This window comes from Pipistrellus kuhlii, unplaced genomic scaffold, assembly GCF_014108245.1.
Source record: "Pipistrellus kuhlii isolate mPipKuh1 unplaced genomic scaffold, mPipKuh1.p scaffold_m20_p_11, whole genome shotgun sequence".
Lineage (NCBI taxonomy): Eukaryota > Metazoa > Chordata > Mammalia > Chiroptera > Vespertilionidae > Pipistrellus > Pipistrellus kuhlii.
This window is the reverse complement of record NW_023425416.1, coordinates 13,365,225-13,389,396: the sequence shown is the minus strand read 5'-3', so window position 1 is coordinate 13,389,396 and position 24,172 is coordinate 13,365,225. Positions and strand designations below refer to the sequence as shown.

The 24,172-nt window shown below is 43.3% G+C and overlaps 1 protein-coding gene across 6 annotated transcripts in view; it reads right to left on the bottom strand.

Moving 5' to 3' along the window:
• The window catches only part of ERC2 (ELKS/RAB6-interacting/CAST family member 2), an 876,217-nt gene that overhangs the window by 397,078 nt on the left and 454,967 nt on the right, over nucleotides 1–24,172 (bottom strand). For all 6 annotated transcript variants that reach the window (XR_006741074.1, XR_006741075.1, XR_006741076.1 and 3 more), the window contains one exon: nucleotides 9,356–9,491. Coding sequence is in view for 1 of the 6 variants with exons in the window: in XM_045579041.1 (XP_045434997.1) it covers nucleotides 9,356–9,491 (136 nt within the window). In the remaining 5 variants the exon portion in view is untranslated. The remainder of the gene's footprint in view (nucleotides 1–9,355; nucleotides 9,492–24,172) is intronic.

The following is a 24,172-nucleotide window of genomic DNA, read 5'->3' as shown; positions in this document are numbered from 1 at the left end:
GCCTTCCTCAGGAGTTGACCAAATCCACTGACTTGCTGATAGGGGGTAACAAAGGTACAGCCTTATTCTCTCATTTGGAGTCAACTCCTTTCAAATGGCCACCCCAACTGCAGGCCAACGGATGGGACCTCATGAGGCCTTTGTTGGAACATTACAGTTCAAGTTCTCCAGGCCTATTCCTGCATCTCTCCCTTCCCGAGAGCACTCTCAGGAACCCCCTGGCATGTTAATTTCCGACTCTCAATTTCCCAGGGAACTCAATCAAAGACTAACCCCCTGGCTTAGTTCATTGCCCAATAAAAAGTAGCAGCTATTATTCTTATTGTTGAAGTGTCTAAGTAATCCACTTGTTTTCCATGACAAGAGACTTCCTGAGTTTCTTTATAGATGACATCCCTTTATGGATGAGAAAAAGAGGCAAAGATATAAATAACTTAAACCAATTTTTATTTATCATCTAAAGAGTCCTAAGCTCCATAGTTTGTTCTCACAGCAATTTTCTCCATCACTCACTTGTCCCTCTTTAGTTACTCTGATTTTAAAGACATAGAAGAGACATACTAGATAAGAGAATACCATGTTTGTAAAAAATGCACAAAGCTTAACTTATTGTGAAGGCATAATTTTAGATCATTTAAAGGGTCAATATAATATCCAGCATTAAGGAGCACAGGCTCAATCTTTGGGCTTGAAGGTTCAAGGTTCAGATCCACCGGAAAGCAGACACATTTTATGGAACTAGTGGGTTGCACAAATAGCACTGACATGGATGTGAAAGGCCCAGAATCTGGTCTCCCTCTGCCAACAACTCCCTCTGGGGTGTTGGGTAGGGCCCTACTTTCTTCATCAGCAAAACAAGGAGCTTGTATTAAATAAAGTCTAAGGTCTTTTTTAGTAAGAAAAACTTATGATTGCTTAACCTTGCAGAGTTTTTCCAGGCACCATAAAGAAATAAAATGCAAAGGGAAAGTGTAATAGCAGAGAAGAAATTAAAAGTATCATAAATTCAAATTACCAACTTCCCAAGTGTGTATTTCAGAAGAGACTATTAAGGGACTAAAAACAGATTTCATAGTTGAATTTACCTTTCACAAGATTTTTAACTAAATCATTACCTATGTCATTGATTGTCATTGCCCTGGAGTGTCTGAATATACAGCTTAGCCATGCTCTGGACAAGCCATACGTCTGACTTAACATTTAAAAAAATTAACCATACCCAGTCCTCTGCCTTGGGCAGCAATGTGCTGAAACACCAGCATCTATGATGTCAGGGTGACATGGCTGTGATTTACAGGTAGGCCCTAACCTCCAGTAGCTGTATCTGAGGGCAAACCTGCAGGAACTGCCCTGGCCAAAGAGAGCTGATTTAAAAGGAATGGCTCTTTTGATGCATGTTGAACACAATTGCCCCCTAGGGATTACTGAGTCTCCTGTGTGAGTTATTATGTAAATTCTACCTTTGAAAAAATTATAAGGTGTGCTGTCAGAATTGTTTTCTTCTTTCAGTCTGCTTGCCTTCCATGTGTGGGTTCTTCAGTAATGCCTTCAGCATTTCTACTTTGAAGATTATACTGTGCATGCTATGGATCAAGTAGAATACAAGAACATTTAGATGCTCCAAGCACACACCTCTGATATCTCATTTCTCAGTGGCTTTTAGAGCATGACTTCTGGTTTAGAAATGTTTGCCTGAGAAAGCATTCTCTTCAGTGTCCAAAAGCTAACTGAGCCTTAGCCTGACCTTCATAAGAAAAACTCTGAGGCCCTGGTTCCTCCTCAAAGCTTTGCCTTTTATGAGACCCATGATTACGGAGTCACTGAACAACTGCCTGAGGCTCAGTTTCCTCAACTATAAATGAAGATATTCAAACTTGACCCACCCAATCCTCAAGGTCAATGGGAGGATCCCACATGAAGTTCAGCCCCTGAAAGTCCTTTGTGAAGCTCACAGGGTTCAGCTGAAATGCATTCTGTTATTACTACTAACCAAACTGATCACCAGCAGTGAGTTTAATATATATATGCCTAAGCAACCATTCAACTGTTCAACCGGTAGCTATGAAGCACACTGGCCATCAGGGGGAAGCCATTCAATGCCTCAACACACAGGCATGGAAACATGGAATAGACTGATGAATATCAGAGGGAAGGGGGAGGGCAGGAAGAGATTAACCAAAGATCTTATATGCATACAAGAGGCCTGGTGCATGGATTTGTGCACCAGTGGGGTCCCTTGGCCTGGCTTATGGGGGTTGGGCCAAAACTGGTAGTCTGACATCCCCTAAGGGGTCCCAGATTGTGAGAGGGTGCAGGCCAGGCCATGGGACCCCCACTGGTGCACAAATCCATGCACTCTAGTAAACATAAAAATGATGTCTCCAGTTTATAGCCCAAAACCTCCTTCAAAATAAGGTCAGAGATCAGAGTTAAAGGTAAATTGAACGAAAACAGATGCTACAAGGCAAGACCTCCATCCTCGCTCCATAGAGCTAATGCCCACCTGTAGCACCCCTCTATCTTCTGATTCTCCCTGGAGATCACAGGAACATGCAAGCTTCCTTCCCCCTGACATTTCAGGGACCAAAGGGCACAAAATGGGATAACAATTAAAAAATAGTCTAATCTTCTAGTCACCTCTCTCAAAATGAGTAAGAGATTACATATCATTCTACCAAGACCACTTTTCCAGCCCCTAGCTCTTAGCCCTTCCAACTTTGTCATCCAGAGCATTTACAACTCTACTCCCAATATAACAGTGATTTCATTTGATAAATATGTTGCATTTCATTCTGCAGGATCTTCAGCCTTTGACAAACAAACATGCACTTTGCTGAGGACGGCTGAAGAGCCACTAATGGAGTGAAACCCGAAAACCCTTCAGAAAAGAATAATGAACTCCACTCCATCTCTAGGGGATAATTTAGGAGGTCGATTAGGCAACACTTGATTAAGGGTAAACCTCTCTTTTCCATAGAAATACAATATATTGTGTTTGTACAGAGGGGCTGCATGGAGTGGAGGATTAGTCACAAATCCTGAGGAAAAAGCAGGAGACGTTTCTCGAAGAAATACCCACGTTACTGCATGCTAGGGAAAACAAGGAATGCTTTATTGGGAAGAAAGGAGAAAAACTACACATACAACAATTTTATTTACTGGACTTTACTAGGACTTGGCTGCTTGGAACATTTATAAGGAATGGTTAGTTCCCAAATACAGTGCACAGGAGGCCTAGTCTCCCTGACAGTCCTTGATTTCCTACAAAGAGTAGGGACTTCAACCAAAGGCTACTAGAAGCTGACTGTCAAGTAAGATTTTCTAAGGCTGCCTACAGAGACCTGATACAACAAAAGCCATTGTGGACTCTTGGGGAATGAGAGTGTGAAAGAAAAACAAATGTAAAAATAAATCTCCAAGAATAGAAAGCCCTTCTGTATTAATCTTCACTCCTACTGGCCAGTGTTTGGTGTCCTCTGCAGACTGGTGAATACCTGAGTACTTTTTGTCATCTGAAACTAGATACCTCTCAGTCCATATTTCAACACCACCACAGACTTGATCCACAACTCAATGGAACATCCCAATCTCTACCCATCAAGGTAGAAAATCACAGGACAAAGGAAACAAATTACTGTGCTAAAAAGATCAGACTAAGTTCAAATAAATGTGGATTTTTCTTTTAAACGGGTATTAAGACAGCTTCTCTCACCTTCCCATATGCTGAACAAGATAGCTAAAATGGAGCCTCCCTAAATCACTCCACACCGTGCCTACCCAACAGCCATGAAAACTCAGAGCTAAATAAACGCGTGCTGACAGTGATGAATCTCCTAACTCTGCTGGTCAGGTTTCTCCTAATGGCAGCAGGCAGAAGTGCACCGTAACAGGCGAACATAGATCACCACTAGAGCAACCATTTAAAGTGTGGGGAATTGAAAGAGAAATTAACTCATTGACATGGAGAAATGAAAATATCAATATCGATATTAGGGCTTAAAAATTGCTTCTTAAAACACCATTGTCCCTTTGCAAAAAAACAAAACAAAACAAAAAAAACAAAAAAACCCGGTGAAGCTTGGAAATTCCATAATGTTTTGCTGAAAGTTGGGTATGTGTAAGGGTTCTGTTGCTTGTTATACTTCCTCTCTTAGCTGATTCCAAATTTAACTGGAGGAGCAAAGTCAAAGACGCCCCCTTGGAAAAAAGATACGATGTCCAGAGTTGAACAACTTGGAAAATAAAATTGTCTTTTGAGCTTTTTTTTTTTTTAGAACTCTACTAAAAGGACAAGAATAAATGGGAACATTCATTTGCTTTTTAAACTGATCACACTTGGGCTTAACCACTAGCAGAAAAGAAACTTTACAGTTCCCTGGGAACCTATAATTTGGAAACGGAAGCACACAAGAACAGACTTTAGTTTTCAGGCAATAAATTGAAGAGAATTCTGCAGACATACAACAGAAAAGGAGCATAAAATATTGGCTTGTGCACTTCTTAGAATGTTAGTTCATTAACTTGATAAGCTGCACAGGGAAAAATACAGCCAAAATCTACAAAGATTTCCACTGGGATTTCACACTGGCATATTTATTCAGCAAGAAATAGCTAGAGGATGGAGGGGGAAATATGCATCCAGTCGTGGTAGAGACGATTTAGTGTGAATCTCCAGGAAGACACCTTGTTGAAAAATCTCCATGTGGACTCTAAGGGGACACACGGAAGCCCAAAGCCCCAAGGACAGGCGTAAATATCATGCTCCATCATCTGTGTCCTGGGGAACAGATCTAGGAAATTATACAAGAAAATCACAGTCTTTCACATCAACTTTTCACACATAATTCAGCATAAACTTGAAAAGTATTTTAATTTTCCCTCCTTCTTGCCCAAAATGTTTTTGTAATGCTTTATTGGAAACTTTCATTCACTGGCGTGTGCTCAAGATCTGTATTACTCATCAGCATAAAATTGTTAACAAAGGATTTGTCAGGCGATACTTCCAATGGGCACTGTCTTCTATGGCTAGAAGCTCATTAGCTGTCCCTCTGGGAGAAAACGCTAATAACTGAACCTGTAGGTCAGGCACTGTGCTAGGCTCTTTCATAAGCTTCATCTTATTTGAACTATCCAGAAAGGTACTAAGTGTAATCCTCACTTACAGATTAAAAAGGAGAGGGTCAGAGAGATTTCCTGCGTTACTCAAGTAATTACATAGTCTTAAACTAAGGTATTTTCAGACAAAAATAAAAGAACTCAGGACAAATGCACTAAACTGCCATCTCTCTTTGGTGAGTGGCACTGGGCTAGCTCTTTATTTACAGTAGGAACAGAGTGTCAGGATGTGCAAGAGATGTTACACACCAGAGGTCAGTTCACCTGCACGTATGCTTCACTGGACCCACGAAGTATTTAAAACCATTGAACCAACTTTCTAAAATCCACAGATTTCATGTAAAGATCCACACGTTATGGCAACCAGAAGGCCCCTTGACTCTAGGGGCAGCAGTCAGCCAAAACTTAGTGGTCCCCATGCCTTCTGATAAGGCATGGATTCACAGTCCCCATCACTCTCTATTCCATCCACCCATGCAAGCCATGGCAGCAGCTATTTTTCATTAGGCTTATGTTCTTGTTTTCCTTATAAAGGAGAACCATTTCTCCAAACTGTGTCTCTTTCAACAGACTGAACGGCTGTCTTGTCCCTTTACTGTCCTCTTTGTGGGTAGAGTGCTCCTCCCCAATCCTGTGTCTCCAATTCTCATACCAACTGGTTGAATCTCTTCAATCATCCTTTGGAGCGTGATCCAAAAGCCATTATTGTTTCTGGCAATGTTCGGCCTTAGATTTTTCTGGATATAATCTCTATTTGGCTGAATCATGAAGTCAGAGTACCCAACCATTACAAAACACTGGTGTAGAAAAAAACAAATTTTGTAGGTGCCAATCACACAACCATCAGCTAATCACACAACCACCAACCAACCAAGTAAACCAGATGCTAGGTGACTGAAACGTAAAGGGCTTAGCAAGGCTAACTTATAAACAGGAAGCACTTAAAACAACAGCAGTATTAAAAAAAACAAAAAAAAAAAAAAAAAGTGCCCCCAGAAAGGAAAGTTCTGCCTTCAGAAGGCAGTAATTGCTACATCTGAGGACATCTGCTTAACAATCCAGGAAAGTGGGAGTTTTACTCTCTATTAACCTTAACCAGAGACATTTTCATCAAAATTAATCGTGATTACTTTTTATTGCATTTCAAATACTGTCCGTTATTTGGGGTGGTCAGGAATGCAACTAAGCAATTCCAGACCAGGCTATCTTTTATGAATAAGTGTATGAGGTAGTTACTAAGGCCCCTTATGAAAATATTGCTATACAAAAGTTCGTGGGTCAAAACAAGACATTAATTTCCATAACAGGATGTGTCCTTAGAAAAGAAAAAACAGAAACTTTGATGCTCAATGCATATCAGAGCAAAACTGCATAAATACCCATGTGCAGCATAGATACTTTTAAAATGTTTCTTTTTCCTTTTCTTTGTTATTATAATAACAATTAAAAAGAGAAAAAGAAAAACAAACAACAAAAAAAACCTTATTGAGTATAGCTTGCATCAAGTATGATCTTAAATTTTTATATGCATTGACACTTTATTTTTATTTATAATTATTTTTTAATCCTCACCTGAGGATATGCTTATTGATTTCAGAGAGAGGAGAACAGACAGAGAGAGAAAAAGGAGTGAGAGAGAAGTAGAATTTGAGTGAGTACATTGATTAGTTGCCTTCCAAATGGGCCCTGACCAGGAATCAAACCTACAACCTAGGTACATGCCTTCATGGGGAATGGACCCCACAACCTTTCAGTGTATGGATGATGCTCTAACCAATTGAGGGCTACAATGACTCTTTAATCCTCACAGCTCTGTAGTAAGTGCAATTATTATTCCCATTTTACAGATAAACTAGTCTTAGGGAAGTTACCCTAACCTGCCCAAGGATATTCAGCTAGTAAATAGTAAAAATGTTGGAATGAATCCTGGACATTCTAGCTACACAGTTAGATAAAGAAAGATAGCAACAACATACATCACTGTCACAACAATCAATTGGTCTGTTATGTTTTGTATCCTGACTGTATCTTGCTCTGTGCAACCTCTGTACCTGCCCGGAGGGCCTTCCCTACTGCTCTCTCCCTACCATGTCAAACTAATTCCACCCCAGTTCCACTTGGCCCATGAAGACTCTCTCCAAAGTTTTCTCGCCCTCCTCTTTTAGATCTCTAGAACCCTCATCCATAATCTCCCCATATGAGACTGATATGAAAAAAACAAAGGTGGTGTTGGCTGCCCAGTACCCGCTTTGGTAACAGAACTCTCTTTCTTGTGTGAAATCAACTGTCCCCACTTAGCCAATGGGCTTTGGGTACGACTGACCTGATCCTGGCTTGGCCAATTCATGTGTTTTATCAGCCTTTGAACTTTATCTGGAACTACTAAGAAAATACTTTTCTCCTTCCCCTGGTCCAGGGGTCGGCAAACTGCGGCTCGGGAGCCATATGCAGCTCTTTGGCCACTTGAGAGTGGCTCTTCCACAAAATACCATGTCCTGGGTGAGTCTATTTTGAAGAAGGGGTGTTAGAAGTTTAAGTTTTAAAAATTTGGCTCTCAAAAGAAATTTCAATCGTTGTACTGGTGATGTTTGGCTCTGTGGACTAATGAGTTTGCTGACCACTGCCCGGGGCTAACAGCGCTCAGAGCTCTGTGTTGGCTGCTGGTGGCCATCATTAGCATCACTGTGGACACCTTCCTGTGAATCAAGGTAACAAAGAACAGTGCACACCTATGAGTAGGATAAAGTCCATTCCGATGCCATAGTCTGCAACTAGGAGCCCCGACCAACCCAGTTGACATAAGAATTAAACAGCTTCTATAAACTAACAACACAGAATCCAGCATATGGAAAAGTTTAATAAATGGTACCTAATCCTGTTAATACTTCTCTACATTAGTTTCTTGAAGGTGGAAGACCTGGAGTCAGGTTCATCTCCACTCCATACTTGGATGTCATTTCATTACTTTTCTGAGAGTAGTTTTACCATATGTAGAATCACCATTTTTTTTTTTGTGAAGAATAAATGAGAATATGTGCCTGGCAAGGCAATAAAATGTTCTACAAATTTAAGTTAACTGTTATCTCAGTCTGTAGGCTTCAATCTGATGTCTCATAACTCATAGGGAAAAGAGTTACAAAATCCTGGGATGTAATTTGCCAAGAACATTGAGGAAGCTGTGGATTCAAACAAGTGACCAGTCCATGCTAACTAACTAAGGTGGTCCCAGGGCTGAACAAAGGAGCTGATTCTAATATTATGCTTTCCAAATCAGGTATTGGTGCAAGGAGGCTTGAGTGGCAACCTCCAGGCACCTCCCAGACACAGAGAGAAAAGAAGCTACTACGAAGTCATCCCCTCGTGCCAGGCTCAGTGCAGACTCTGCATTTCTTACTCCGGAATAATTTATTTCTCTTCGGTTCAATTAAAAAGAACAACTATGAGTACATATTGAAATTATCTAACTTCTTCTATCTCCAAGGAGGAAACCTAATATATAACTGGAGAAAGACACTAATTAATAAGTAAAATTTAAAATGAACTCAGGCCAACTTGAACTTGAACTGCTCTGTTTAAAGGCCCACAAATAAATAAAGCAACTTCAAAGCAAATGCCCTGGGCTAGCTTGAATGTTTTATTGAGCACATGGAGAGAGCCCCTTTGCCAAAAATAGGAATAGTTAATGAGGAAAAATGGGTGTCTTCAGTGGGTCCATTGGTTTCTGAGAGCCATCCATTCAGAGATAACTATATTCCACAGAGAAGACAGAATAATGATCTGTCTCAGACCCTCAGTTTTAAGCAAAACAAAACCAGTTTTATAAACTGTCTGAGATCAACTTCATGCATCGTTTCCCAAATATCTTCTGGGAAAATAGGCACACATTTCCCTTCTCCTAAAACCAAAGCTACTTCCATAATTCTATAATAAAAGGAAGACATTTCTGTCTTTTAAGCTTCTTGCCAACGATATAAATGCAGCCCTTCGCTTTTAAGGTAAAGTGCAGGAACCAAGAGAACCTGTGAAGCATCGGTGGCCTCCCCCATAATGGGCTTTGCTTGGACTCCATTTTGAAATGATGCTCCTCACTACAGAGACCTCCGGGTCCCCTGGGGGTACGTGGTTAGTGCTGGATTCAGAAGCCACAGCTTCTGCGCATGTTTTCCCACAGCAGTGGCTACATGTCAGAGCAAGTCGACCTCCAACTATTCAGGCAAGAAGAGGAGAAGCCCGGGCTCACCTGCAGGTGCTGGGAGGTGTCAGCCATGCTATCTTCCCGCCTGCGCACTTCCTCCAGGAGCTGGGCATTCTTCTTCTTTTCCAGCTGCTGGTTGTGCTTGAGGTTGGCCACCTTCTTATTCTGATCCTTCATATGCCTGAGGAAAGTCAGCACAGCTGGGTTAAACTCAACCACTGCCAGGTTGTACGTGATCATAATGGAAGTGCTAAGTACAGACCCATATTGATATGGGTTCAGGGAGAGTTGGGACTTCAGAATATTTTATTCATTCAAACACACATGGGTATGGATCACTTAGTTCATGCCAGGGACCAGAAGGGCACTGGGGCTGCAGTGGTGAATAAAACAGGGATAGTCTCCACCCTCCTCATGGAGCTTGGAGTCCAGTAGAGGAGACAGACAAGCACCAAGGAGACACAACTTGGGTTTCCTAATGTTGAAGGAAACACACAGCATGTTGTGAGAGATGAGGTGCCTTGCATGTGTGGGAAGGCAGTGGGTGGAGCAGATGGCTTTAGTCACTGTGTTTGGGAAACCTCCCTAAGGAAACAAGACTGTGGGTGAGACTCGGAAGGACCAGCCAAGAAAACACTTGGGGAGTATATGGATGTGCTTCCCCCCCACCCCACCCCTCTACCCCCAAGCAGAGAGAATAGCAAGTATAATTCCCAAGGCAGGAAAGGACCTGGCTACTTCTAAGAACTGGAAGACTACAGGAAGGCAAGTAATGGAGTGGGGTGATGTGGGGTGGGGTGTGGTAACGTGGGATGGGGTAGGCGACAGAACTGCAAAGGTAGGTAGGACTCATGGTATGCTGGGCCCTAAGGTCTGTGATGGAACATTTATTTTCTTCTAAGTAAGTGCTTGCTATTCTAATTATTATTCTTTTGGATCAGGTTCTATTCTGAAATCATAATCCATTACTTTGATTTTAAAATAACAATTACAAGGCTCCAATCAACTACATTGTCATCACTTAGCTCAAACAGAATAACACTTTGGCTAATCATCGTGCTAAATAAGCCCCAGTGCTTGGACCAAAAGTTCTCAATGAATCTATAGGATGTCAAGGTGCAAAATCATAAATTGATCAAGTGAATAAAAGATTAAGGATTAAGGGTTAAAACAAAGCAAGTGGGGGGGGGGTGCAGTTACAGGCGTAACGTGGACTATTTCACCAGCAGCGTTTAGCAAAACATTCCACAGGTTTAGGCAACCATGTCCACAGCAGCTGTTATAAATCTAATCCAACGTGTGAGGAGGCAGGAGGGCCGTCCAGAGGGCTCAGGAGCAGCGATTCCAAAGTTGGAGAGCCATGGAGCAGAATCAGCGGGGGACCTTTCAATCCCTTCGCCCTCTCTCCCCAGTCTTGCTAAGTGGGCCACTGTTACTGAGCCCCAAGTCCCAAACAAGTGTATTGAGAACCGCCTCCCTTATGGAAGTATGGATGAGATGAGAACGAGGTGATAAACAACAAACAGGCCCAAATGAAACAACTTATAATCAAATGAACGCATTCTCAACAAGAAACTCTAATTTCCAGTGCTCATTAAATTACAGACGTGTCTACTTCCTCCTACTCCAAGAAAAAGAAGCTCAAGGGAATTGTTTATTGAGCTCAAAAATCTTCTATTAGGGGCCCTGCTAATAAAAAGTATTCTGAGCCAACTAATTATTTGGCTCAGTTGGGTCAGAATATTTATAGAACCAACTGGCTCAGTGATTTAAATATTTCTTGTGATACCTATTAAGAGGATATAAGTATATAAGGTAAGACAGAATCACCATTATTTGGATTGGATTACTAGAATTTTGGCCTGATATTTCTCTGCTTTAACCAGCTACAGTAATGTACACATATGTTACTACCAGCAAAGTCTACATGCTAATCTACTTTTAGGGGAGTATCGTTTAGTTTAGTTACTAGAGAGATGTTAAGAATGACCACTTGCTACCTAATTGAACAGAGGTCTAGTAGTTCCAAAGTGCATACTAACTCAGGGCAAGTACAATTCCTAGTTCCTGGAAAGACAAGGCCAGTGAACGGTAATAGGACATGATGGAGAGGTATTACTGATGAGATTGTTTAATTAGAGGACATGTCTTAGAAAGAAATACATTTTTAATTACTCCGAAGTACACCCTTAAGTAGAACTAACTGCTAAATGCCCCCCCACCCCCCCCTGCAAGTACCAGTGATAAATAAGACAGATTATAATTGCAAACACCACTTAAAGAACTCCCACAAAGTTCTTAAGCAGACCTTGTTTTCTGGGACACTGCAGGCTTTTTTCAATCCAAAAAGAAGAAAACATTCCAAATCTATGCACCCCTTAAAACTTTCCTGAATTAAGAATGAGCAGCAATCAACTCATGCTATATAATTTCATACAGGAAAGTATGCAATTTTAGATGCACAGTTCAATGATCTCTGACAGATGTGTTATGCCCATGTAATTACCACCACAATCAAGATATGGATCCTTTGCATTACCCCAGGAGTTCCTTGCGACCATTCACAATTAATCCCCTGCCACCACCCAGGCTTGGCAACCACTAATCTGTTCCTATAGATCAGTGTTTCTCAAACTTTTGACATATGTGTAGTCCTTCTATAATTTTCGTAAAGCTGAGTACCCCTGGTACTCATGAGAACGTAGAATTAGGTGCAGCTAAGCATGGTGCAGTGCATATCCCCACAAAACTCCGGTGCACCTCCTACCACCACCAAACTCTTCCCGCACCCCTGGGGGTACGTGTACCACACTTTGGGAAAAACTGCACAGATAAATGGAACCACACAGTATAGACCAATTTGTGTCTGCCTTATTTCACTCAGAATGCTGTTTTGTTAATTACTGATTAACAATGCAGTTGTCAGAATCAGTAGTTAGTCCATTTTTGTTGCTGAGTAATATTCCATACATAGTTATTCTAAAGTTTGTTTAACTTATTCATATGTTGATCAATATCTGGGGGTGTTCCAGGTTTCTAGCTATGGAAGTAAAACTGCTATGAACATTAAAAAGAAAATAGAATGGGTGGCTAAGAACAATGGAAACTGAAGTTCAGACACTGTGATGGAGGCATTTCTTCAGTCATCTCCAACTATTCCTTCAAATACCACCTTAAGACACTAGCAATTGGAAAATAAAAGTAGGGTTTAGAATGGCACAACATGGGATTTGGGCCGATAAGATCCATGCAAAACAAGGTGATGAGGATGATCATCTTGTCTTTGCACATGTGAATATCAAGAGATTCATAAAGTGTCCATACTTCTTTGTTTGTGTCCATACTTCTTTACTGGAGTTTTCATATATCTTTCTAGCAATAGAACCATTCCTTCTAAGAAAAGCTTACTTGAAAGCCAAAAAGAAAAAGAAGAACTGCTCTGCCAGAGGTAGGAAGGAGGAAAGGAGTGGAGTGCGATGGGAAGAGATGGGCACCTCACCCACTGGACAGTTCCCCTCTCAGATGCTCCTCAGGGAAGCTAAAGCAAGCTGTGGGGTAGGAAGAGAGTAGGAGGCATGTAGAAAAGTCATAACGTTTAAAAAATATTAGATCCCTTGGAGAAGAGAAAATACCCCCACACAAGCTCACTAGACACTTGTTGAAGGAATGACCACAGTGATTCTTACTAGTTGTCACTTCAGCATTTCCAAGAATAAGAAGTGTAAGTAGCCTATTGATCCCCACACCTTCCCTGCCTGCAGAAGTAAACACACACCTCACAGGTCAGATCATGCTTCACTGCGACACTCCGTATGGCTTCAATGGTCTCCAAACCTCTGTGGGAGTGCAAACCACCAGCCCTCTCGCAGTGCTGCCGGAGAGGAAAGTGTCTCTAATACCAGCTTCCTAACTTCCTTCCCCTCCCCTCACCCCCAAGCAACTCAGTTTCCAAGACCACCAGAAAGTGACCTACTCCACGTCTGGGGAAAAGTTATTTTAGAGTGATTTTTTCTCTCTCTAGGAAAACAGAATTAAAATATATAGAAAATGCAAATTTTGTTCTTAAAAAGCAATCATGGGGGTGCAATTAGAGAGTACAGTGATAAGGCCAGGTTTTAATGTTTGCCCTAACTTGGCCAGTCTCATTAAGCAAGTCATGTCACTTTTCTTTTCTTGTCTTTTAATGTTTTTATGGATTTTAGAAAGAGAGGAAGGAAGAGAGAGAGATAGAAACAACGATGAGAGAGAAACATCCATTGGCTGACTGTTTCATGACCCTACTAGGGATTTTCCCAAAACTTTGGGCATGTGTCCTGAACAAGAATCAAACTGGTGACCTTTTGCTGCATGGGGTGACACTCAACCACTGGGCAACACCAGCCATGCAAGTCATGTCACTTTTCAAATTCAGCCATCATTAAGGAATTTGGATTAACTGAAAAAATTCCAGCAGGCATCTAGATCAACAATGGCTACTATAGCCGAAACCGGTTTGGCTCAGTGGTAGAGCATCAGTCTGCGGACTGAAAGGTCCCAGGTTCGATTCCGGTCAAGGGCACGTACATTGGTTGCAGGCACATCCCAAGTAGGGGGTGTGCAAGAGGCAGCTGGTCGATGTTTCTCTCTCATCAACATTTCTAACTCTCTATCTCTCTCCCTTCCTCTCTGTAAAAAAATCAATAAAATATATATATATATATATTAAAAAAAAAAAAAAAAAACAATGGCTACTATAAAGAATGAATGTCAGTCATGGTTGGGGAATTAAGTTGGGTGGAGCATCAACCTGATATGCCAAGGTTGAGGTTTAACCCCTGATTGGGGAACACACAAGAATCAACCAATAAATGCATAAATAAATAGAACGACAAAATGAATCTAACTTCCCCCCCATCCTCTTTCTCTTCCCTCCGCCTTCCTTCCTCTCTCTAAAATAAACAGATAAAAATGTCAGAGAGGACAGACTCCTGCTAGTTTCACTTGAATAATCCATCAAACTAAAATCAGAACATGTTCTCTAACTTACTGCTGAGAGCTGGTCAGGCCTCTAGAATGACCTGGCTGCGAGTATGGGCTGGGAGTTAACTATGTTTCTCCAAGAATGTATGTTTATTTGTACAGAAAAGAGAAAACCAAACCTTTGCTTTCTTTAAAATCTCAGCAGAAATCAGATGCCATTTTTTACCCATCTGCTCTCAAAAACTCGAAATGATGGATAATATCCATTGTTAGAGAGGCTGCCAGAATCCAGCGCTCTCATCTGTGGTCAGCAGGAGTGTAATTGACAAAGGCATTCTTGGAAACCAATTTGGCAGGATCCACCAAAGTGCACAGACACTTTGCCCAAGCAAGCCCACTTCTAGGACAGTAGCCTATAAAAATGCTTGTCCAAGTATATATGTACAAAAATTTTCATTATAGTGCTGCAGAAGTGAAAATTTGAAAACTGCCTCATCACCCTCAAGGAACCTGGCTGAGCCTAAGTACAAGTGCACCATGGAACTCTGAGCTGGCTGAGGAGATGAAGGCAAACCTGAGGTGTGAAGATGGAAAAACCTTCAAGGCATAGTGTCAACTGAAAGAGAAAACAGGAAGTAGAATAACACCTATAGCTGATCTTGTTTATCATAAAACATGGAAGCCTGTTTGAATGGATATATACAAGCATGCCTGGATATGGAAACACCTAGAAACCCCTCACCAATCTGTAAACAATGGTTCCCTTTGAGAAAGGGAATGGGTTTGGGGGACTTGCATGCATGCACACACTTGTGTGTGTTTGTGTGTGTGTGTGTTACAAAATACATATAATAAAATGCAAAGATATCAATGATTTTGACCAATCAAAATGCAGAGCATTGCCATCACTCAGCCTGGTGCCCCGCCCCCTGCCCAGAAGTGATCAAGGTTCTAACCTTTATTCACACGAATCTTTGACTGCTCTTGCACTGTGTACACCTGGAACCAGAAGCACCTGTTCTTTTCTGTCTGACTTCCGGGCTCAGCATAAGGTTTTCCAGACGCATCAGTATTGTTGTGTGTAAAGTTCCATCTTATTGCTAAGCAGCATCCCAGTCTATGAATACACTACCGTTTCAGTAGCTATTCCCTTTTTAAATGGATATTTGAACTGTTTCCAATTTTTTTAAAGAATAAGATGGCCATGAACATTCCTGTACTAGTTTTGTGTGTGGACATATGCTTTCTTCTCTCTAGGACACATAACTGGATGGGGGTTTAACTGGCAGTGTTACATGGAGCCACCCTGTGGAAGACAATTTCTGGGCCGCAGTTTTCTTTTTTCTTTAAAAAAAATATATATTTTATTGATTTTTCACAGAGAGGAAGGGAGAGAAAGATAGTCAGAAACATCGATGAGAGAGAAACATCGATCAGCTGCCTCCTGCACACCCCCCACTGGGGATGTGCCCACAGCCAAGGTACATGCCCTTGACCAGAATCAAACCCGGGACCTTTCAGTCCACAAGCTGACGCTCTATCCACTGAGCCAAACTGGTTTTGGCTAGGCCACAGGTTTCTAGGGGCAGCTGCAGCAGGAGCTAGGAGTATAAGCCATGGAGGCGAGCCGCAAGGCTCCCATCAGAAACCAATGCTTTCTAGCTGTGTGACCATGGGCAGGTCTCTTAGCCACTGTTCCTCAGCTTCACTTGTAAAATGGGAATAAGATAACCCATGGGAGTTACTGTGAAGAGCTGACGAGTTAGAGCAGCTCAAATGCCTAGAACAGACTCCAGCATGCTCCCTCCGTTTCACGTTCGCTGGAGGCAGGAGTGTAATTGTGTCTTGTGCAATGTTGAGAACACACCTTTAGGGTCTGCTTCCCACACCAGAACAGCAGGTACTGCAAAGGCCTCAGACAGTGAACTTCGGAATGGGTTATTAAGCACTTTTTGTCAGACATTTCACTTCCACTTGTACTTTTCTTAATAATAAGATGAGTTACATTCCTGGAAGGTTATCTTAATGGAAGCATTGCTGGAAGGTCGCGATGAGCATGGGTAAATGAGCTGGGATCCCCAGGCGCCTCCACAGGCAGATGGGCCACACACACACAACGGAAGCTGACGATGAGTGCTGCGCGCAGACTTTCCAATAATGAAAGCTTCTACTTTTAACCACTGAGATGATCCCGTTTTTGTAAAGCTTGTAAATACCATTCAGTACTTCAGCGTAGCTATAAATTTCAGAAAGCTATCATAAATAGCCCAGAGGTATTTTTACAGCACATACAAATGTGCTAAATGTCAGGAGCATGATATTCCTTCCTGGAAGAGGAAGCATCTGGCTGGTGATGGATACTTGAAACCAGCCCTCCTCCCCACAAAAAGTCACCAGTAGGGCCAAGGTCTTAGGACTTGGGTCCAGAAGGAAGCAGATCTCTTGGACTCTGAATTTGTCACAGCATCCCTAGCGAAGCCCACGTGCTTGGCTCCCAGCTTTGACAACAGCCTAAGTCCTTGCCAACACCCTTTAGCAGGTGCCCCCCTTATCTCCCCATGCTTTCCATCTCGGCTTTCCTCCTCCGTGGTCCCTCCTCTGTTCCTACCTGTGGTCTTGCCCCTCTCACTCCCGGAGGTGTACCCTCCCAACTCCCATCTCCCATATTCCTACCTCCCTATAACGTTTGAGGCTTCCCAAGAACCCAGAGACAGGGCCACCTTCAGTTAGAGCACACAATGACAACACACCTAAAAAAAACGCCATTTATTATTCACCAGGCCCACGGGACATCCCAGAACCTGGTAACAAAGCTAGAGAAAGAAGGTGTCAGAGGGGACCGAGTGTTCAGATCTGAAATCTGAGAAATGAGCTTCCTGAGGCAGAGAGACTCAGCCTTCCATCTTGTAGTCTCAGGTTCCGCTGACAAAAAGCTCGATGGGGAGATGATCCCAACAGGCTGTCCCTCACTGGGCCTGAAAAATGGTTAAATCATTTGAGACCAAGGTGGGCCAGTGTTGCTAGACTGGCTGCATTGTCATCCCCAAAGCATCCCTTACCAAGTGTGGGACTCTGCACAAGTTATCTCACTGGTGTGTGTGTGTGTGTGTGTGTGTGTGTGTGTGTGTGTGTGTGAGAGAGAGAGAGAGAGAGAGAGAGAGAGAGAGAGAGAGAGAGAGAGAGAGAGAGAGGACTCTGCACAAGTTATCTCACTGGTGTGTGTGTGTGTGTGTGTGTGTGAGAGAGAGAGAGAGAGAGAGAGAGAGAGAGAGAGAGAGAGAGAGAGAGAGAGAAATGATTTAATTAACCTAAGGCTCTGAAAACTGTAACCGGCACACAGTGAGTGCTTTCTACATGTCAGCCTACTCCCACTGCCCCAAACACTCCAGTGTACTTCTAGTCTCCCCCCTACCCGGCTGACCTCTCACCCAAGCTAGCAAAACCCAGGAGCAGGTTGCACAGCAGAAGGCCAGCACAATTAACAAGAGATGGGCTTGTTTTTCTTGTAGATATTTCACTCCGGAGAAGCTTCTGAAGGGCTGACTTCTTTCAAATGTCCTCCCTCATTCTGGCCCTGAAGGACCTCCTGCCCCCAAATGCCAATGCAGTGCCATCCCAGATGGCATGGAACCCAGTGACGGGGGCCTAAGCAAGGAGAGCAGATGCTGGGCCTGTCAGGGAAGACTTAAGGCCAGGGAGCAGAGAGCCTGGCCCTTCCTGACCTGCTCGCCCTCCAGATCACCTGGCAGGAGGGCCATGCACCCGCAGGAACTCGCAGGGAAAAGCAAGCCTGTTTGTAGCCTCCTCGGGACGCAGTGGCCAGCCCATGGGCATCTAATAACAATGTCCTCCTCCTGGTAAGCAGCCTTAACCAACTGACAGGCCTGGCCCCGATGTACTATTTACCAAATGAATTCCTTATCACGTGGCCTCCATGTGGGTGTGGTGATCCAGACAGTGTGGGCTGCTCATATGGGTCTGAGAATGGCAGCTCTGGGATGATTAGTGTTCTCATTGTGGAGCAATACACAGGCTGTGATGTTCTACACAGCCCCCCAGCAGACTGGACTACAAATCCAGGCTTCCCCTGCATATGCTCAGTTAGCTCCCCACTAGGAGAGCCCACAGCAGGCACCCCTGCACCTTCACTGCCCAGCAAGTACCCTCTACTTCATTGCATCACGGCTCCACGTAGCCCATGGGGCTTCAATGCTCTGCCCAAGGAAACTGAGAACAAGTGGACCCCTTCTCTCCATCACCCTGGCTGCCACAGTTTAAGTCAGCATTGCTTCCTGCCTGAACCACAATGCTCTTCTCTCTTCACTGGTCTCCCTACATCCACTCTTGGTCCCCTTTAAATTCATTTTCTGGCCAGGAGCAAGAGTGAGCATTTCAATCAACTCAGATCATGCACTGTTGACATCGTTTCCCATTTCCCAAAGAATAAAATCACTCACCAGCCTCACCCCACACCATTCTCCACCCACCCCACCCCCCGACTCCAGAATCCAGTCTTCTTTCAGTTCCTGGTGTTCACTGGCTGTTCTTGCTGGCTATGTCGCCTTCATGTCCCTCTCCACAGCCCCCACTCCCCTCCCCACAGAGCGAGTGAGTGGCAGAAGCAGGATTCCCATTCGGTCTGGCTCCAAAGGCCCCCATCCCCTCACCTGTATCCTGGGCTACCCACCTGTGGAGAAGGTTGCAGAGTTCCTTCCCACCACTGTCCCCCGTTCTCTTCTCCCACGCAACCCAGAAAGTACTAGAGCAAAAACAGAAATCCTCGGATACAGTCTCTGTTCTGTAGCCCAACCACGTTCAGGTCCATCACCCCAAACTTCACAGGGTGCCCTGACTACTAGTGAACTGGGCATGCGTGAGGAGATCACCCGAGAATATTAGCTTCCCACCTGCAGCATCTGCAATGAAAGACGGCAGCTTCGTGCTTCCAACCTCATGGGGCAGCCACACTCATCCAAACGCAGACCCAGATACAAAGCGGGACATAAAGCCAAGGAGGATGCTGTGCAAGTTCCCTGTTAATTTTGTTCTCTGGACCCATGAACCACAGTGTGACCACTTTTCGAACAAATCATTAGGTTTTCTGGATGAACCTGCCACACAAGTAGACATGTGTAGTGTGTTTCAGGTCCTGACACTTGGATGCATCACAACGAATTTGGTTCTTCTTTCCCTACAGACCGGGTTCATCAGAGATGAAAGTTTGAAGGTGATACAATGAGTGAAGATAAAAGTAGAAGCTCAACAAAAAAGGGGAAGGAAGAGATCAACCAAGGACAGTAACAGATAACAGGGAACTTAGGATGGGACTCCTGGGACCACAGGGGAACCCAAGACGGAGCCAAGACAGAAGTCTCCAACTCCTGCCCTGCTCCCACCTCATATCTTCTCCTTGCACATCACTTATTTCTTTCAAATAATAAAAAGGGACTCCAAACACTTTAAAAACAAAACATTTGTCTAATTGCCACAATTCCATGGGGCACTGTATCATTCTAAACGCCCCCCGACTCCGCTGTCGGACAGGGGCACATTAGGGCCAATTTGGTAGGGTGTCAGTTGTATTTACAGTTTGGGGTAATATAAAAACAGATGGAAACTGTGAAATTGACCCCTCGGGAGCTAATGTTAGAGGAAACCAACATTCCACAGTCTGGCCAGAGGTTGGGGGCCATTTGCCCAGACAATAAGCAGCCACAGCAACCCGTGAGCACAGGGGCACTTGGTACATGCACGATCTGTTTTTATTGCATCCAATCTGGAACCAGGCTGCCACAGCCCAGACACAAAGTGCAGCAAAGGCATAGGAAGGTAAAAAGCTTACATGCTGATTTTCCATATCAGAGTACAGAAGAAATGTGTCAGTGTTTATATTATTTCCTACCAGAAATCAATGCTAACATATTACTAAATAATAAAAAAACACCCTCTTTTCTGAGTGTCATATTATGTGTCAGCCACTGCATTGAACACTGTAAAAATATAATCTCAGTTAAAATATCATTACATGGAGGATATTTATCCCCATTTTTACAGCTTAAGAGGCTTAGAGAGGTTGAGTAATTTGCCCAATATCAAAGAGTTCATAAATAGTGGATCCAGACATTGAAACAACGTTGCTATGCTGCCAAAGCTCCTGGTGTTATCTATTATGTTATATAAAAATAATAAAATATTATTATACATAATTATGAGCTCTTTGCCTCAAAAAGAAATGGAGCATTCTAGCCAGGCCTGGACATGCCTTCGTGAGAGTTACAATCTCTCTTCTCTAAGAGGGAGGCAAAGCACTAGCCTCGGTACACAAGCATCCCTCATTCAGGGTCTGGTCCATCTGAGGTATGGCTTATCGGAGCATCCCAAAGAGAGACCAACAATGAATCTGTTTTCCACTGCTGTGTAACAAATTACCACACATTTAGCAGCCTAAAACAACACTCACTTATGATCTCACACTTTCTGAGTCCCAAATCCAGGCACAGCTGGCTGGTCCCTCTGCTCCTAGGATTACTGGGCAGAAATCAAGATGTTTGCAGACTGCATTTCTCATCTGTAGGCTTAACTGGGGAAGAATGAACTTCCGGGCTCACGCGGGTCCTTAGGTCCAAGGATTCCTTTCCCTGCAGCCTTATGAAGGGGGTTGCCTTGTTCACTGGCTGTTGGCGGGAGCGGAGGCTGCCCCAGGTCCATCAGGAGGCCTGGCTACGTGGCCCTCTCCATAGGCCATTAACATCATGGCAGCCTGAGTCTCCCAGATCGGCAGGAGCCCTCTCTCTGCAGTCTGCTAAGAAGACATCTTGCGTAATGCAAAGCAACCAGGGAGTGGCTCCATCACCTTTGCCTGTTCTATTCCCCAGGTCCAATCACAGGTCCTGGCCACACTCAGCATAGGGGATGGGGAAGGGTGTGGAACCAGGGCTCTGCTGGAATTCTATCAATGTGCCCCCACAGAACTTGCTGCGATGGAAACGTCCACTTCTCTGCTGTCCAATGCAGCAGCCACTGGCCACATGAGGCTACTGAACATTGGATATGCAGCTAGTGCTACTGTGGACCACTGTTTTCAATATTGTTTCCTCTTAATTAATTTAAACAGTTACATGTGGCTAGTGGGTTACCATAATGAACAGCACAGACGTGGACTTGAACCAATATCCAAATTATTCATTAACTGGTTTTGAAAACTTTTTAAACCTTTCTTTTATTCTGTTTGGGTTAACCTTTCAAAATATTTCGCAATCTTTTTACTTCCAACTTCCAACATTTCTTGGGGACTATTTACTTCAGTATCTATCTACCAGACTTCACTTTTTCATTTTTCCAAATCATTTTCACCAAAGCAGCTAAGGCATCTGGAAGGGCTAACTTATGGCCAGCGAGGGGTTATGGAAATTTATGCATCCTTGCACTTCCCCCAGTGCTTATCCCCATGGCAACAAGGTGCAAAGCTAAATGCCTGTCCCTTCCACTCTTCTTCTCATAGCTCAGACCTCTTCTAGCTCTTAGTCTGATATCAATGAGTAAAACAGGATCGGAGGTGGGTGGTGGGTAAAATGAAAATCAATGAAGGGAAACAAAATTACAGAATTATCGGCAAAAAGAGCACAAACCACTTCCCCCAATTATGTGAGGAGTCAGAGTAAACCACTACCCGCACGCCTGCCTCAGCCCAACCACCCTCTCCCCAAACACAGCACTGTGACCACCTGTTCCAGTTTCACTGGCTGATGGCTTTCTTAACTCGGTGGTTTACAAACAGCGCTCTGGCGGGGCGGGCTCTGGGGGGTGTTAATCACCGTTACCACAACAAAATAAAACAAAAAGAAGGGTTAGGCTCCAATAAGTTCTGGGAGCACAGGAAAAATAAATGTGCACATTGCAGGAGTTTTCAGAGCCTTTACTATTGTAAAGTGCACTATGAATGTGTTTATTGGACTTAATTTCATCTAAACCCTTCCCCCCCAGAATCATGCTACTGAATGATTGCTCTAAGGCAGGGGTCTTCAAACTTCTCTCATTATGAGAATCACCTGGTGGAGTTGTTAAAACACAGATTCCCGGATCCCAACTATAAGAAGTGCTATCAGGAATCTGTGTTTTAACACCTCCACCAGGTGATTCTCATAATGAGAGAAGTTTGAAGACCCCTGCTAGTAAGGCAGTGTTTCCCAACCTTCTCTCATGATGAGAATCACCTGGTGGAGTTGTTAAAACACAGATTCCTGAATCCCAACTAAGAAGTGCTAAACTAGAATTTTTGAGAACATATAGGTAAAATTGCATACCTAACTTAGTGCTCTGTATATAAAATCTGTCTTAGAGCACTAGTTAAGTATACAATTTTACCTATATGTTCCCAAAAATTCTAGTTTAGCACTTCTTAGTTGGGATTCAGGAATCTGTGTTTTAACAACTCCACCAGGTGATTCTCATCATGAGAGAAGGTTGGGAAACACTGCTCTAAGGTGTGAAATCTGAGGAATGATAGCTTTAATCAGGGTTTCCTAGAGGTTGGTCATTAGTGTATCATCTCAATGATTTTTGCAATACCCTAACTACCTGTGCTACCTAGTATTTTTTTCTTTAAATGTTTTTTACCTTACACACCTTTTAGTCTTAGACTCTTTCTAAGCAACAATTAGTGAAATTATGTTTGCTCTGCAAGTTACTGATGTTATAATACAAAAAGGCATAGCTAATAAAATTCATAAATGTTCACCTGTACCACCTAAACAGACCCTATGTATTAAACACATGTAACTAATGACAACAGAGATTCCCAGGTACCACGTAAGCTAAGGCTAGAAATGAAAGAGACAGCATTTAAGAACAAGGAGCAAGCAGAACACCTTTCCTTTGATTTTCAAAAGCAATATCATGGGCCATCCAGGCTGAATCAGGTGGCCATGGATCAGCTCTAGTAACTTCATACTACAGATAGGTCAAAAGTGACCATGGGACAGGGTGGGACTTAAGAGCTGGGACTCCGAGCCTGATTGCAGGGGTTCAAATCTCAGCTCAACCATTTCTTCACTGAAGAACCTGGGACAGGTAAATTCAATTTCTTGTAACAGTTTCCTTATATTTAAAACCAGACTTGAACAGTAAAATAATACTAACTCAAAGAAAAAATAAATGAGATAATGCCTGAAGACTGCCTGGCATATAATAAAGGATCTATGGATACCACCACATAGTAATTGTAAGGAAAAGAATAATAATAGCAGTGGCGTCTTTCCTCCATGCATCCAGGTGCCTGGCTTTCTGTGGGGGACAGACACCTCGCTTTACTCAGGGACACCTGTCCCAGGACACCGTGCTGGACAAGCTGCTGGAAAGAGGACTCCCATGCCCTCAACCCCTCGGACAGGGACTCACCACATATGGTGAAGATGGCACCAATCTGGAGCTTATCTCGGCTCCATGGTTTAAAGCTCAGATCTCAGGAGGCAGTGAGACCCGGTGATTGAGTCGATTCAGTGCTCCCAGACTGTGTCTGAGTCACAGGTCTGCCTCTGCCCTGATTGGTTGTGTGGCCTCAAGTCTGAGGTCTGATCTAAGTTGCTTTAAAGAATACATATGCATATATTCATAACCCATGAACACAGACAATAGTGCTTTGAAGGCCTGGGAAAGGGGTGGGGGTGGGAGATGGGGAGAAAGAAGACATCCATAATACTTTTAACAATAAAGATAAAAATAAAGCAACAAAGACATAAATGTGTGGCATTTCTTTGTCCTCCTGATGTTGTGGAGTAGAATTCAGCTCTGCTACGTAAGTTATGACAAGTCCCCAGACACAAGATCTGTTTGGGCAGCTCTTATTCCATCTGCCCTTCCTGGGACCCATGCACTCCTGTTCTCCCAACTGCTGCTACAGAACCG